The 17,722-nt window shown below is 44.9% G+C and overlaps 1 protein-coding gene across 2 annotated transcripts in view; it reads right to left on the bottom strand.

Annotated features, from left to right (window-relative positions):
* The window catches only part of mta1 (metastasis associated 1), a 147,833-nt gene that overhangs the window by 38,438 nt on the left and 91,673 nt on the right, over window positions 1-17,722 (bottom strand). Inside the window, exons 10-15 of one of the 2 annotated variants that reach the window (XM_059953203.1) lie at window positions 12,199-12,273; window positions 9,701-9,759; window positions 8,542-8,672; window positions 7,475-7,626; window positions 3,230-3,413; window positions 158-247 (exon numbers count right to left, since the gene is read on the bottom strand). In XM_059953203.1, coding sequence (XP_059809186.1) covers window positions 158-247; window positions 3,230-3,413; window positions 7,475-7,626; window positions 8,542-8,672; window positions 9,701-9,759; window positions 12,199-12,273 — 691 coding nt within the window. Of the gene's footprint in view, window positions 1-157; window positions 248-3,229; window positions 3,414-7,474; window positions 7,627-8,541; window positions 8,673-9,700; window positions 9,760-12,198; window positions 12,274-17,722 lie in introns of those variants that run through there. The other variant, XM_059953214.1, reaches the window with a different exon arrangement.

Here is a 17,722-nt window from a genome sequence, read left to right as displayed (position 1 = left end):
TTTACTGCTGTAACCGTGGAAATCAGACACACAGGCAGCAATGTGGTAACGATCACGTAATCAGGCTTTAAGATGTCGATGGAACACAGTACAGGGCGATTGCACTTACCAAAACTGTATCATGATTTTCTGTAACACACATTGGGCTGACACTTACCTAAGTATTGCACAATTGTTTCCAAGGGCTTTCTAACAGCACGCTTCAGCCCCATGGCTCGATTTTCTGCTTCCGGTAATCGCAATGTACCTGGTGCATGAAAATTAACAGGTTATTTTTGGAAACTTAAGTCCTCCAGCATAATCTGTAATTGTCTTCTTCCTATTTCTGAAGAGCAGGGAGAAATTAGATGCTGTCCAGGGATGAAATTTGGGCCAGGTCAATGGAATGGAAGTCCCCTCCTCTTGCTGGTTGTAAGTCCTTCACAAATTCAAATAGACTCCTATTATGGGGGGCAAGCTATTGCAATAGCTCTCATCTCTTTCTTATGGAAAGCCAAAACTGTGAAGCTCAACTTTCACAGACTGCACAATTCTGATATTTTAAATTTATTCTTAGTTCATTGTTTTAACTTATTTTTACAAACAAAATTAAATTCTTTACAATCATCTTTATAGATTTTGTTATCTAAAAGTGGTGGTGGTGGCATCTGTCGGTCTCGAGAGACCATGGATCTGCGCCTGGAGTTTCCAGGCCGCAGGCCTGGGCAGGGTTGTATGGGAGACTGGCAGTTGCCCAAGCTGCAGGCCTTCCCCTCTCCACGCCACCGATGTTGTCCAAGGGAAGGGCACTAGGACCCATGCAGCTTGGCACCGGTGACGTCACAGAGCAATGTGTTGTTAAGTGCCTTGCTCAAGGACACAAACACGCTGCCTCAGCTGAAGCTCGAACCAGTGACCTTCAGGTTACTAGTCTGATGCCTTGCCCACTAGGGCACGCGCCAACACTTGCATAGATACGTGGATAGGAAAGGTTTGACGGGATATGGAACAAACCCAGGCAAACGATCACAGCCTCGACCACGTCCTCTGGAAGCTCACTCCGTATACGGTCTACCCTCTGGGTGAAAAAAGGTTCTCACTCAGGTGCCTATTTAAATCTCTCCCTTCTCACCTAAAGCCAGTGTCCTCTAGTTCTTGCTTCCACAACCCTGCTCTTTGTAAGTAAACATTTGACTGAACATATCAACAACATTAACACTACTACTTATTGGCATCCTGTTGCCAAACTTTCTTTTGGCATACAAGGTGGCCATTCTTCCTGTTGAGAAATTGCTGCCTCTCAGAATGATTTCATTCTGCTGCTACTTACACTTTCAAATGCCCATCAGCTCCTACTTGATTCTCCAATCAACTACTGTACCTGCATTGGGATGGATTTACTGTAGGCCTGGCCATTTTAAAAAAAATTCGAGATGTAGCACAGTAGCAGGGCTTTCCCGCCCAATGACCTCATGGTATTCGTGTGACCAATTAATCTACTAACCAGTATATCTTTGCAATGTGGGAGGGAGCCAGAGCACCCACAGGAAGCCCCACACGATCATGGGGAGAATATACAAAGTCCTTACAGACACCGGCGGGAATTGAACCGAGGGTCACTGGCGCTGTAAAGATTTACACTAACTGTTACACTACCATGTCACTTCACTGACCAGCATGCCTTCAGGATGAGGGGAGAAACTCCAAACCAACAGCACCAGAGGTCAGAATCAAAGCCAGGTGAGGCACCAGTGCTACGCTGCCTTCCTAACTTCCGTACCTCTTCAGTTTCCGTGGTGCTGAGTCCCGTGGTGTGGCACTTGGCAGAAGACTCAATACGGAGACAGTCTTCTTCAGTTGGTCAGAGATGAGAATGTTTTGAAAGTAGACTGGAGCTGGTGTGAGGGGGTGTTCAACAAGAGAGTTAGATGTGATTTGGTTTTTCCTCCACATCCCTGAGAAGCCGTTCTCACAGAAATCCGCCAGTCACCAGCCTACAAAATCTTGTTACCGCAAGATGCATGTCCAAGCACAGCGGACATGGAGAACAGGGACCCAACGCCTAGAGCGTATGCAAATTAGCTGGTAAACGTGGAGGGAGATTAGAGGGACCATAAAGGCACTTCCAGGTGAGGAACTTGACATGCAACTCGGCCACGCTTGCCTATTGCGGTCTGTGCTCTCAAAGTGGCCTCTACATTGGTGAGATCAAAGGTAGACTAGGGAACTGCTTTGCCAAGCACCTATACACTGTAAACATGTCAGCTACTTTCATTACCCTCTCCATTGCCATAGTGACCTGCCTGCCCAAGGACTCCTTCACTGCCAGATACAAACTAGAGAAACAGCACCTCATATTCCGCCTGGGTAGCCTGCAACCTAACAGCACGAACATTAATTTCAAGTGAACTGCTCCCCCTCTGCTCCTTTTCTCTCTCCTCCCGGTCCACCCAGTTCATCCTCCATATACACAGACAACGCGCGCTCCCCCCACCCCCCACCAATCCCTTGCTCCACCTTCATTTGCCCATCACCCACACCGGGGTCCCCTCCTCCAAGTGCTCACCCCACCTCACTCATTCGATTCCAGGTTCTGCCTCAAATCTTCTATCATAGTCAATGCTCTGCATTCTTTTGTCAATACTCAGCCTCCGCAGCTATTTCCATTCTTCCATCCTCCATCTGCTGGTCACCTCCTCACCTGGAATCACCAAACTGTTCGTCAGCATTTTCCCCTCTCCTTGCTGCCACTTTTTCATTCTGGCCATCTCCCACCTACTCACTCATCGGCCGTCCATTTCTCTCTACACATGCTGCCTGAACCACTTGACTTCCTCCAGTAGCTTGTTTTTTGTGTCAGAAAGTAGAGTAAACGACCAGCAACATTCAAAGGAGGAATGCGTCGAGATTTACAACAAAATCACTGCCTTCACAGGGCGAACACAGTCATTGATAAGTGGAGAGCGAGGATGCAAAAAATGAAGTGAACTTAGCTCATTTCTGCTGTGGTATTGCCCAAGGACTGAACGTTTGCCAGGGCACCGAGAAAATAAAGGGCAGATCAGCTCTGGAGAGTGACCCAGTGTGTGTACGCATGTGAGACCAAGTGGGCCAAGAACAAGTGGGTCAAAGGGTTGGAGAACCAGCTCATGTGGAAGTCAGGCATGTCATCCTCATCAGTGAAACAAGGTCATGCCTGGAGAACTTCCTCACGAGGCTTAAAGCTGTCCACGAGTCACGGGGTACTCACACTCTGCCTTGATGGCGGCACTGTTAATCGGCACGTACGGATGTCTGGCTGCCTGCTGCAGAATGTCTTGACACAAGCGCCGGGCTATTCTTGTCAGCTTGGTCGTACACAGGTAAAAAGCCTGTCGTGTCTTCACGGCAAACTTGGGCCTGGAGCTATTCCTCATCGGCGTGCCGTGGGCACTCTGGAGAGACAACACATCACAGTGACTGTCAAAATTCAGCCCAAAAAAAAAGAAATACAAACCTGGGGACTGAAACAGGCAACCTAGCAGCAGAGGCGTGCCCAGGAAAAGCCTGTGCTGCAGACTGACACGTCTCCTGCAGGCTGCTCCTTCTCAGAAGGAGGTGGAGAGTACAGGAGAAAAACCATCGTCAGTGCTTTGCAGATGGCTACCAATCCATAGCATAGGATGATGAATGCCTCTATTTGCTGGGTACATCTCTTTAGTCACACAGGCAAATGGGCAGACATTTTGTCTATGGCCAGACCACAAACATATCTGAGGTGGACCATAGTTTCGTTGTTTGTCTTAATATTTGGTCACAATGCTGAGAGACCTATTTTTACTAGGTGACATTGAAGGGATAAAACCGAAACTTAAATTGAACAAATATAAGAAAGAATTTATATAAATTGCATTGGCAGTAGCCAAAAAGGCTATCACAGTTACTTGGAAATCGGATTCATACTTAAGTATGGATCGTTGGAATAATGAAACTTTTAGCTGTATTCCACTTGAAAAAATTACTTATAATTTAAGGAATAAATATGACACATTTCTGAGTATTTGGCATCCTTATTTACAAAAGATAGGATTGTATATATAGGTGCTCTGATGATAAAGTTATTGGTCCTCTGGGGAAAGAAACAAATACATATATTAAAGTTATTTTGAATTCCATGGAGCATGTGGGGATCTTCCCAAATCCAGGCAGTCTTCTTCCTTTCTTTTTTTTTCCCTCTCTTTTTTTTCAGATAGGGATATGTTATGGGGGGAGGGGTTAAGGGGAGGTGGGAGGGCTGATATTATTCTATCCTATTCTATGTAACCAATTTGAAAATTCAATTTAAAAAATTTTAATTTTTTTTTAAACAATGCTGAGAGACCCCCCCCTCCCCCGATTTTCTTTCATTATTGTTACGGACCTTCCAACATCCACCCTGGAAGGTGGGAAGCACGGCAGGCAATCACACAACCGCCTTGGAGTGGACCGTGGCAACAGAATGTAGGTGCTGTCTAGGACTACCCTGCTCCTCATTACAATGGTTCCCTGGGATCTCCGATGCCCAGCTGGCAGCAGGGTGGGGCCTCAGTTTAAAGCTGGCATCTTTGCCAGTGCTGCTTTGCCACAGCTTACACCGGAGCACCAGATCCTGCTTTGTTCTCAACCTTCTGGAGTTAGGAGTCAGGGTGTAGAGCCCGGCAAACTAAGCCAGAGCTCTTACTGTCAACGTAACAGCAGCAAAATGCACGTTCTGGGAACTGGGAGGAATGGATATTGCTTTGTGATGCGGATGGGTGTGCATGTGTCCTGCGTAGCCTGGGACTATAAAGAGAGGCTCAACCGTGAGGAAATTTGACTACGATTGCTCGCACTATGTGCACGATAAATGGTGGATCACTTTCTACTTTCATACTGCAGTTTCACTGACTTCACTGTGGGCGTACCTAGGCCTCAGGGACTGCAGTTTCACTGACTTCACTGTGGGCGTACCTAGGCCTCAGGGACTGCAGTTTCACTGACTTCAATGCGGGTGTACCTAGGCCTCAGGGACTGCAGTTTCACTGACTTCACTGTGGGCGTACCTAGGCCTCAGGGACTGCAGTTTCACTAACTTCACTGTGGGCGTACCTAGGCCTCAGGGACTGCAGTTTCACTGACTTCACTGTGAGCGTACCTAGGCCTCAGGGACTGCAGTTTCACTGACTTCACTGTGGGCGTACCTAGGCCTCAAGGACTGCAGTTTCACTGACTTCACTGTGGGCGTACCTAGGCCTCAGGGACTGCAGTTTCACTGACTTCACTGTGGGCGTACCTAGGCCTCAGGGACTGCAGTTTCACGTACTTCAATGCGGGCGTACCTAGGCCTCAGGGACTGCAGTTTCACTGACTTCACTGTGGGCGTACCTAGGCCTCAGGGACTGCAGTTTCACTGACTTCACTGTGGGCGTACCTAGGCCTCAGGGACTGCAGTTTCACTGACTTCACTGTGGGCGTACCTAGGCCTCAGGGACCGCAGTTTCACTGACTTCACTGTGGGCGTACCTAGGCCTCAGGGACCGCAGTTTCACTGACTTCACTGTGGGCGTACCTAGGCCTCAGGGACTGCAGTTTCACCTACTTTCCTGTGGGCGCACCTAGGCCTCAGGGACTGCAGTTTCACTGACTTCACTGTGGGCGTACCTAGGCCTCAGGGACTGCAGTTTCACTGACTTCAATGCGGGTGTACCTAGGCCTCAGGGACTGCAGTTTCACTGACTTCACTGTGGGCGTACCTAGGCCCCAGGGACTGCAGTTTCACTGACTTCAATGCGGGTGTACCTAGGCCTCAGGGACTGCAGTTTCACTGACTTCACTGTGGGCGTACCTAGGCCTCAGGGACTGCAGTTTCACTGACTTCACTGTGGGCGTACCTAGGCCTCAGGGACTGCAGTTTCACTGACTTCAATGCGGGTGTACCTAGGCCTCAGGGACTGCAGTTTCACTAACTTCAATGCAGGCGTACCTAGGCCTCAGGGACTGCAGTTTCACTGACTTCAATGCGGGTGTACCTAGGCCTCAGGGACTGCAGTTTCACTGACTTCACTGTGGGCGTACCTAGGCCTCAGGGACTGCAGTTTCACTGACTTCACTGTGGGCGTACCTAGGCCTCAGGGACTGCAGTTTCACTGACTTCACTGTGGGCGTACCTAGGCCTCAGGGACTGCAGTTTCACTGACTTCACTGTGGGCGTACCTAGGCCTCAGGGACTGCAGTTTCACTGACTTCACTGTGGGCGTACCTAGGCCTCAGGGACCGCAGTTTCACTGACTTCACTGTGGGCGTACCTAGGCCTCAGGGACTGCAGTTTCACTGACTTCACTGTGGGCGTACCTAGGCCTCAGGGACTGCAGTTTCACCTACTTTCCTGTGGGCGCACCTAGGCCTCAGGGACTGCAGTTTCACTGACTTCACTGTGAGCGTACCTAGGCCTCTGGGACTGCAGTTTCACTGACTTCAATGCGGGTGTACCTAGGCCCCAGGGACCGCAGTTTCACTGACTTCACTGTGGGCGTACCTAGGCCTCAGGGACTGCAGTTTCACTGACTTCACTGTGGGCGTACCTAGGCCTCAGGGACTGCAGTTTCACTGACTTCAATGCGGGTGTACCTAGGCCTCAGTGACTGCAGTGGTTCAAGAAGGCAGCCCATCACCACCTTCTCAAGGGCAACTAGGAATGGGCAATAAATACCGGTTTAGCTGGCAACGCCCACATCCCGCAAATGAATACATCTTTTAAAAAAGCAACCTAATTCTGGAAGAGGCGACACAATCTTTTCCCCAGGGTAGAGGGCAAGATTGAAAAGGAACCTGAGGGACAAGGTTTTCTCACAGAGAGTGGTGGGTAATATGGAAGGAGCAGTCTGTTGGAGGAGGTGAGTACAATTACAATGTTTAAGAGATATTCGGTGTATGTACATCTATAGGAACGATTCTATGGAACATGGGCCAAATGCAGTCAAATGGAACAAGCTAAGGAAGCCACCTGGATCAGCATCAACTAACTGGGCCAAAGGGTCTGTCTTCATGGTGTAATACTCTATGACTCTAATACTGACCATTTAGTATAGGGGACTAGCAGGAACTACCACGTTACTACACAATGTACCTAGCAGTGCACCAGGTACCACAGTGGTGCTCTCCACAAGCGGGCCTTGAGCTCACCAGTTTCACAGAGCAGCAAACCAAAATCATGAGTTATGTTTATTACGGACTTGCTTGAAGTCAAAGTGGCTGAGGAAGCACCGCGTCATGGGCCAGTTTCTGATGCTGGGAAGGGGTCAGCAGGAGCTGCTGGGCAAGCACTGGATTCTGTGTGCCTGTGGCCTCAGGCACCAGTACACCTAGTTCGAGGAACCAGAGCCTGCCCGTGGCTCTGGGGAGACAGCCTCCTTGGGGGAATGAGTGGGAGAGCAGGCAAGGGAAGCAAAGGGGGCAAATTGGTCCAGTGTCCCCATCCCCCACCCCATCTGGCAGTTACCAGATTATTCCGGTGGGGTCCCGGCCTCTCTCCGTCCAGTCGGGTGGGCGTTTTCAGTCCACCGTACTTCTTCCAATAGGTCCAGCAGGCTACGCAGAGACGGCACTGCATGTTGGGGGGTCCCCAGGAATACCACTGGTACGACTGTGTGGCTGGGGAAACAAAAACAAAAAGATTTGAGTTAATTCCAGTTTCCCACCTCCTCCCCTCTCCCTCCCAGGCTCACATCGCCTCAACAGTAGCTGACCGAGCGACAGGGCCTTGCCACATTCAGGAGCGATCTCTTCTGCTGCTCTCTCCAGATGCTTCCTTTCCTGCTGAATACCGGCAGCATTTTCCATATCTATGACCAAAATGGGCACTTTCTGGTGGTTTCCACGCACCGCCAGGTTTGCTGTACTAAAGGAGACAGCGAGGTATCACGCCACTTGTCAGTATGGTTTACTCTGACTGGAACCAGCCAGCTGGTTTGAGCAATCATTGTAATGCAACTCCCTTGTGGAGCTGTGTTGTTAACTGAAAGGTGAGGACATCATCTTTGTACAATGACCATCTTCAAAGAAAATGCCCTCAACACACAGGAGCAAGTGTCTTTTAACACCACTACGTGGTTGAGGAGCTGGTGCAGGGGGCAGGATTTCATGCTCTTGGATTATTGGGACCTCACACAAAATGCTGGAGGAACTCAGCAGGCCAGGCAGCATCGATGGGAAAGGTTGATGTTTTGGGCCGAGACCCTTCACCAGGATGTAAATGGAAGGGGGAAGCTGCCAGAGTGAAAAATGGGGGGAGGAGAAAGAGGCCATCTGGAAGATGATGGGTAGAAAAGGTCAAAGGCAGGAGAAAGAATCTGATAGGACAGGAGAGTGGACAATAGGAGAAAGGGTAGTGGGGGGGTGCCAGGGAGAAGTAATAGACAGGTAAGAATAAGTAAAAGGTTAGAGTGGGGATTACAGTGGGGGGGGGGGGTTAATTTTGTTCACTGAAAGTAGAAATTGATATTCATACCATCAGGGTAGACAGAAGAACCTCATTGCTCCATCGGACCTGATCCAAGGAATACTCACTGAAGCAGCTCTCGCATGCTCGCCCAGGTCCCAGCACTGCTACTGTCCCATTTGGCGCCAGCACACCGCCTCCATTCATCGCTCCCGCCTTTGCATTCGTCCCATTGATCTGGTTTGGGTTTGGTTTATTACTAAAGAGTGAAATGGAGGAGAGGAAGATAAAAGACATTAAGGTGATAATTTCCCCCATTAATCGCGCTTTCAGTAAACAACCACAGTTGGTTTTATGGTCAGCATTTGTATAATTCAATTATCCTCCATTCACCCCACTTCGCTAATGAAATAACCCCGTAGTTATAATGGATTCTTGCTGTAGATTTATTCCAAGTCCCATTTGCTTGTTATTCTTGGAGAACCAGTTTAATTAGGATTAAAACTCCAATCCTGACATTGGATCATAGACCTCCACCATTAACTTCCCCTCTTTCCATAGATGCTGCCTGACTTGCTGAGTTTCTCCAGTACTTTCTATATATGCTTCAGGCTTCCAGCGTCTGTAGGTTGATTTCATTAAATGCGACAACAAATTCTTACACATTATCAGTTCTGTTGGAGTCATGAACCATTCATGACAGTTGTAAACTAGAGAGTACAGAAGTAAAAGGATGAACAGTGGACTTGTTTGACATGGTAAAATATCCGTATCATGTTATCAAAGGCAAACAAAATGTATTCATTTTACAGATACAGTCTTCCCATATCATGCCTCGCTATGCAAATAGTGAGTAGGGATAGCACAATGGTGAAGCTAATTGTGCTCCAGTGCCCCGTGGAAATGTACGTGTGGTATTTGCACATTCTCCCTGTGAAGGGTGGGTTTCCTCCCACATCCCAAGAACAATCAGTTTCGTTGTTTGATCAGCTGCTTAAATTGCTCCTGGTGTGTCGGTGAGTGGTGGAATTTGATGGGGAGCTGCTCAGATTGTGAATGAATACTGTACAATGGGTCAGGGTAGAATTACTGTAATTGGGTGCTTGAGGGTGGGCTGCTTGGCCAAAGGGCCTGAATAACAATACACATGCTGGTAGAGTGGGCAGTGGAATAAAGGGTCATGTTCTGTGCTTTACAACCCGATGACCTTTTTGGTATTTCACAAGAGACTCAGCTGAATACCCAGGCAGGAAGTGATGTTATTTGGTCCAGAAAACAAATGCTTACTAATTGGGGATGTAGACTTGCTTCAGTTTACTCTCTGCTTCAGCTGCTTTCAGCCGTTTCTAAGATAAAGATAACAAAATATCAGAGGTAACCTCCACAAACACACAAACCGCTTAGAACTTATGACACTCATGCCAATTAAAATACTACATTACAGTCAGCCCTCCTTATCCGCGAGTTCCGCATGCGCGAATTCAACCAACCGCGAATCGCAAAAACCCAGAAGTGCTCTTCCAGCACTTGTTGTTCAAGCATGTATAGACTTCTTTTTCTTGTCATTATTCCCTAAACAATGCAATATAACAACTATTTTACATAGCGTTGACATTGTATTAGGTATTATAAGTAATCTAGAGATGATTTAAAGTCTATGGGAGGATGTGCGTGGGTTATTGTGGATTGGGATTGAAAAAAACCATAAGTTCTCTTACTAAGTAAGTCGGAACAGATACATCTGGTATTACTTAGCGTCAGTTAGTCAAACGTTTGTCTTATTATATAGTATATATTTTACCTTTCTATGCATATAAAACACTTAAGAACCGGGTAATCCAGTGACAGACCGCTCCTGAGCGCACTGTCCATCCGTGCCGGGTTGACGTGGAGGATCAAAAACCCAAAACCCCAAAACCCAATAACTAAACCACTGCATTGCTTAGTAATAATTGTAGCTTTCATCGGGTCAGAGCCTTTCTCATTTTATCCTTTAAAATTGTTCTGATCGTTGACTGACTTCAGCCTAATGCTTTTCCAATTACCTCTTTCACCTCTTTCCGATCACTTTATTATTTCCACTTTATTTTCAATCGTGATTGTGATTATTTTTATGAACAGAAACACTGCGGATTCCCGCCGCCAGGTCCTAATGTGCACTGCACTGAGACAGGTTAAATAAGGTCTGGCGTTCCGCTGGGTCCCAAGGTCCACCACATTGAGACAGGTTGAATAAGAGACTTGAGCATCTGCGTTTTTTTGGTATCCCTGAGGGGTTCCGGAACCAATTCCTTGCGGATAACGAAGGCAGAATGGTCCATATGCTTGAAACCATTTTGAAAATGTTTCAGCTCTCCAGCATATTCTCTAACTAATCCTGGGAAAAGGGAACAAATCCAAGTTGGCTACCTTGGCTGTGCATCTCCATCCATAATGAGCAAATGTGGATTCAATCCAATTTAAGTGTAATCTTTGATGCCTTGTAAAAAACATAGTTTAGATCAGGGGTTCCCAAACTTTTTTTATGCTATGGATCCCTACAATTAACCAAGGGATCTGTGACCTCCAGGTTGGGAACCCCTGTTTTAGGTTCTTCTCAATCCCATCTGCTTTATGGCAGAATTGGATAGTTCCACAGTCATGGGGCAAAGGTAACGTTATGCCAGCTCCCATTCCATTTCAGCCTGTGTCAGATTTCAAAAAGGAGATAAGGAATCACAATACATCATTGTTTCCACAACCAAGTGAGTAAGAGTACTGGTCATAAATGATGTTCACTTGGCACTGTCTTCCTGCTTTGCTAATCTACCAGCTGCCATCTGAAGATACGATAGAGACCCCAAAATGAGCCAACAATCTGTTGAAATCAGCCTTCTCTGGTTTGGTGCTAATCCTGCCTTTTTATGATCCAAATTGTATCTAGTAGGAACTTCCCACTGTTGTGCAAAACACTGCCACCAAAAACAGGTTTTGATAAATTCAGCTCCGTTGGAACTGGAGAGACTGCTCAGATGGACCGTCTATGATGGGGTGGGATGATGTGACTGGACAATGATGCATTTATAAAGATATCTAGTAACACAATTCAAACGAAGGAAGCTGTGTTGAAACAAATACATTTCCAATGTAGAAAAATCTTTTCAGGAGTATATGATACAAAGCTTGCAGCCTTTTATCTCATCTTAACAATAGACTGACAACTTGATGAACAATTAAATGCAAAGACCTTTCTCTAGGAGGTAGCACTAGTGAAATCGTACTTTTGGCTTTAATTACAGATCATCATCCTATAAGCAGAAAGCTATTGCCTATTTTAACACTGCTGTTCTCGCAGTACAGGGCATCATCTAACTGTGAGCTCATTTCACGACGGAGATTTGAAATAGGTTGCATTACCATTACACCTTTTATCTGAAAATTGGAAAGCCAATTTGAGATAATTTTTGCTAAAAATTTGCCCAATTTTTGTGATAGATGTGTATACCTCTTGCATTTCCAAATGTTGCCTTTGATAATAAGTACACAAAACAATCACATTTCAATCACTAGAAACATGGTAGTTCAGAACAACAGCCTATTTAGATAACCAAACACATAATAAAACAGCTGATGTCTAGTGAATGTGTAGATAAAGTTGCCTAGGAATATAGTCTAACATTTGTATTAGCAGAGTGTGGAAATCTGCATCTCTCTTCCACCAATAGTTCCACATGATAGAAAACACCCCAGCTTAACAAATCAACAACACCAACCCGAAAGCCAATGAAAGAATCGATAATTATTACCTGCTGGACATATCGGTCCGTGGTCTTCCACATATAGTAATACTCGACAATGCTTGTTAATGACTTCCAGGGTAACTTTGAATAAGTAAACATAAATAATGTTAGACAAAGCTTATCTAAACCAGTGGTTCCTAAAATGGGAGATATCATCCCTCTGGGGACAATGGGAATTCCTAAAGGACGATACAGCAGGCAGTAAGGGGGTGGGTATGGTAGCAAGAGAAGCAGTTGAGGGATCAGGCTTAATTTAAAAATGAATTTCTTATTATAAGCACTTGATCCCAGTGATAATGTAATCACCTCATCTCTTGTTAACTCACTGTTCTCTTAGGCTTTGGTTTTATGCAAAGCAATGTGACACTTCTGTATTTGGCACATCATGGGAAATCTGAACTGAAGGGATCATGTGATTTCCAGGCCCAGCCCACGCATTATCGCTGTTCACTACTGCAGTACAGTGTTAGCCAATACGATTCTCATACTCTAATCACTCTAAATCTGCCCTTTAGAATTGTCTTGACCACATTTCTCTAGCCCATGGCTCAACTGAGTTATCACTACCTCACTTGATGTATCTTCAGGTAGAGTCAGATTTTGCATGCACTATGATGGCGTCATAACTTTCCCCATTATTGATCGCAGCACTTCAGGCTGGACTTCAACAACAGGCAATTGACCATGGTCATAAATCCATAACGAAAATGGCAGAAATGGACCAAGTGAAAAAGTGTCAAGAGTACAGTGTGGAGTATCTGAAATATGGATTTATATCAGCACCAAGCAACCAACAGCAGCTAATGTGACTGTTGTGTAAAAAAAGTTATTTCAAAAGAGGCAATGAAACCATTCAGGATCCTTGATTATTTGAAGGGAATACACTCTGATAAAGCAAACAAGAAGATTGCTTATTTTCAGTTACTTCATGAAAGCTTTCAGAAATGGAACACTTCAAAACAGGCTTGCAAGCACTTCACAACAAAACGGTGATGGTTCGTGTGCTTCATACAATGCTTCATTGCTCATTGTTAAATTGGAAAGCCCCATAAAATTGGAGACGAACTGATTTTGTCAGCAGTAAGGGAGGTTCTGAGTACTGTTTTGCATAAGTCACCAGACCAAATAATTAAAGTAAGTCCACTCAGCAACAACTCTGCTCAAAGATGAATAGATGAAATGTCTGAGAATGTGGAAGACACATTGTGCAACATACTCAGGACAAAAGAGTTGGTTCTGCAGTTGGATGAGTTAACTATGCCAGGCAACAAATCTTTGCTTCTTAGTTACGTTCACTTCATAAAAGCTGAAAGCATGGTTCAAGAATTGTTATTTGCAAGGCAACTAGAAAAAGATATGAAGAAAGAGTCAATATTTTGGGTTGTTGCACAATTTTTAAAGGACATTCCACTCACCAACATTCTTGTTTATGCAACAGATGGGCACCATCAATGGCAGGTCACTGCCGTGGGGTTATTACTTACTTGAAAAAAGTACCTAACGCACAGTATTTACCATTCACTTTGTAATTCACAGGCAACATCTTGACACAAAAACTCTAAGTGATCATTACACAAATCAGGTAATACTGTTATCACAGCAATAAATGAACTTCCATGCTCTCAATTCTTGACTATTTCAAGAGCTTTGTATTGAGAATGATGAACAGTTCGAACGCTTGCTGTTGCACATAGAACACAGATGGCCTTCAAAAGGAAACTGCCTGAGATGTTTTTAAGCACTTTTTAAAACTGATAAAAATTCTTTGAAGACACAAGATCTTCACTTAGTAATCAACTCAAGAATATTAGGCATGACATTGCTTATTTGTCAGAATTATTTACATAGTTTAATGAAATCAGTCTTCAATTGCAAGGAAATGATGTGAATCTAATCGAAGTCAAATCAGTTGTCTCCATATTTCTGTCCAAGTTAACTCTATTTAAGCAAAATCTGGCCATCATGACCTTTTCTAATTTTTGAGCCTCTGTTGGAAGAGAAAGAAAGAATATCAGATGATGACCTGCAAGTATACTGTGCCCACCTGGTTGAGCTGCATAAAAACATATTAGAGAATTTAGGATCTTCTCTCAATCCAAATTCCAGACTGGGGGATAAATCCATTCCTGAACACTTGTAATGCGGAATTAACAAGGAGGATGGAGGAAGAACTGATCTCACCACAAAATGACTTTGAGCTGAAGACAAAGTTCAAAAAAATCAAAGCAAGACTTTTGGTCATAGAAAGAAATCTCTGAACACTAGCTATCCTGCACTATGGAAAAAGGTCATGGTGTTCTTTATTGCCTTTTCAACATCATATTTAGTCGCCCAAATTCCTTCAAACCCATGAAACAGGCTGCAAATGACTGAACATGGGGATCTGAGACTCCTTCTGAGTGACATTCAGCCAGATATCGAGAAGCTGATGTCATTACACCAAGCTCATTCATCTCATTGCAAGGTGAAAAAGCAATGAATCAGTGAACAGCTGGACTACTAAGGTACTCTCTAAAGTTATTGATGAATACTATTTTGCTGTAACTAAATAAAGAAATAATTTTATTTGCATCTTGAAATAGATTTGAATGTTTTTTGTAATTAATTGTCATTGTAAATCAAAATTCTTTGTAGCTTTTATGTAATGGCTGGAAGGGGGGAGGTGTGCTGGGGATGTGGTCTGGGAGCCTAGAGGGTGGTAACCAAAAAAAGTTTGGGAACTACTATTGTAGCATTTCTCCAAGTCTCTTGTCCATGAAGCATTTTTGTTCACTATTACTGAATAACAAATTTCAAAGTAAGTTTATTATCAAGGTACATATATACAATCCTGAGATTCATTTTCTTATGGGCATACTCAATAACTCCATAATAGAATCAAATGAAAGACTGCACTAACTTAGGCATTCAACCAAGACAACAAACTGTGCAAATACAAAAAGAAAGAAATAATAGTAATAAATCAGTAAGCAATAAGTATCAAGAACATGAGGTGAAAAGACATTGAAAATGAGTCCCTAGGTTGTGGGACTATTTCAATGATTTGGGGGCAGGGGGGTGCTCTGATGATGGATGCTGCTTTCTTGCAACAATGGTGGCAAGTGCTTTACCGTGATGGACTGGGCCACGTCCACTACTTGTTTGAGGATTTTCTGTTCAAGGGCATTGGTGTTTCCATCCCAGGAGAGATGCAGCCAATCAATACAGTCTCCAATACACATCAACAGAAGTTTGTCATGACATGCCAAATCTTCACAAACTCCTAAGGAACTAGAGGCACTGCTGTGCTTTCTTTCTAATTGCACTTTGGTGCTGGGCCTCCTAAATACCAGCATCGAGGAATTTAAAGTCGCTTACCCTCTCTGATGAGGACTGGCTCATTGACCTCTGGTTTTCTTCTCCTTAAGTTATTGATCAGCTCATAGTCATAAGTGTAAAGCAAGTAGAGCATGGGGCTAAGCACACAGTCCTGAGGTGTACCTGTACTGATGGTAATTGTGGAGGAGATGTTGCCAATCCAAATTGACTGGGATTTGCAAGTGAACAAACTGAGGATCCAATTGTACAAGGATCTTACATGACACTTCCATGATCTAATTTTCTTCACTCTCCTTTAATGGCAATGTGGAAGCAAAAAGTGTGTGTGCTTCCACCGGAGATGAGACATTCTGAGCAGTCTGATTGCACTTGCTGACAAACATGCAAGTAAGTGTTTTTATACTATGTAAAATTTTGATACCACATTGCTTACAAAGCTGGTGGAGAGATGTGGTCCCCATGTTTTTCTTGGTAGTATTATTCCTCCTTGATGCCACACTTCTTCAAGTGTTGCTTTGGTTCCAAAGACACTGCTGCTAGAATTTTGTTGTCTTGTTCAAGTTTGGAGTGAAGTTTTAAATAAGGTCAGGAGCTAAGCTGAGCACCAGTGAGGTAATTTAGAGTGTGGTAATATCACAGTCAATTCTACTTGATGCCATTTCAGTAATAATGTTCATCATTTTGTTAATCAAGTGCAGTTGCGATTTTTGCTTTTTGCTGGCACATATAACTGGAAATATTCCACAGAAACTTGTAGTTTATTGATTTAATAAAAACACAAAATGCTAGCAGAAATCAGCAGGCCAGACAGCATCTATGGGAGGAGGTAGTGATGACATTTTGGGCCGAAACCTTTCATCAGGAGTAAAACAACATGGGATGGTGGAGGGGGGATAAGAAGTCGGGGGAGGGATGAAGTAGAGAGCTAGGAAGTGATAGGCTGGAGGGAAATGGGCTAGGGGGAAGGTGGGGAATTGTGGGAAATAAAAGAGAAAGAAAGGAAGGGCTGGGGGCAGATTATAGTGAGGGGGAAAAAAGAGAGAGAAAGAGAACCAGACTAAAATAATAGATAGGGATGGGGGTAAGGGGTGGGCAGGGGTATCAACGGAGGTGTGTGAGTTGGATGTTCATGCCGGTAGGTAGGAGGCTTCATCCCCCCCCATCCCTCCCCACTGACCTCCCTCCAGGCGCTCATCCCTGCACCTGCCCCCACACTTCTTCCCTCACCACCATCCCAGGCCCCAGACAGTCCTTTCAGGTGAGGCACCACTTCACCTGCGAGTCAACTGGGGTGATATACTGTATCCGGTGCTCCCGATGTGGCCATTTATACATTGGGGAGACCGTTTCGCTGAACACCGGCGCTCTGTCCTCCAGCAGTGGCGGGATCTCCCTGTGGCCACACACTTCAATTCCACAGACCACTCCCACTCCAACATGTCTGTCCATGGCCTCCTCTACCGTCAAGATGAGGCCACACGCAGGTTGATGGAGCAATACCTTATCTCCCGTCTAGGTAGCCTCCTTCCTGCCGGCATGAACATCCAACTCACTGACCTCCGTTGATACCCCTGCCCCCCCTTACCCCATCCCTAGCTATAATTTTAGTCTGGTTCTCTTTCTCTTTTCCCCCCTCACTATAATCTCCCCCCCAGCCCTACCTTTCTTTCTTTCTTATTTCCCATAATTCTCCACCTTCCCCCTAGCCCATTTCCCTCCAGCCTATCACTTCCTAGCTCTCTACTTTATCCCTCCCACAACTTCTTATCCCCCCCTCGACCAACCCATGTTACTTCACTCCTGATGAAGGGTTTCGGCCCAAAATGTTGTCACTACTTCCTCCCATAGATGGTGTCTGGCCTGCTGAGTTCTGCCAGCATTTTGTGTTTTTATTTATTTCCAGCATCTGCAGATTCACTCGTGTTGCCTAGTTTATTGATTTATTTATTTTGACATATAGAGTGTTACAGGCCCTTCCAGCCCAGCAACACACCTGTTGATCACTAGCCTAATCAGAATCAGGTTTAATATCACCGGCCTGTGGCATGAAATTTGTTGTTAAGCAGCAGCAGTACATGGCAAAACAGTAATGAAAACTGCGAATTACAGTAAGTATATATATTGGCTTTGAGTTAACTTCTAGCAAAAAGAAAATATAACACATATTTTAAAAAGTTAAATTAAATTAGTAATGCAAAAAAACGTAATGAGG

This window comes from Hypanus sabinus, chromosome 2 (assembly GCF_030144855.1).
Source record: "Hypanus sabinus isolate sHypSab1 chromosome 2, sHypSab1.hap1, whole genome shotgun sequence".
NCBI classification, from domain to species: Eukaryota; Metazoa; Chordata; class Chondrichthyes; order Myliobatiformes; family Dasyatidae; genus Hypanus; species Hypanus sabinus.
Note: the sequence above shows the minus strand (reverse complement) of the source record. Positions and strands in the feature narration are given on the sequence as shown.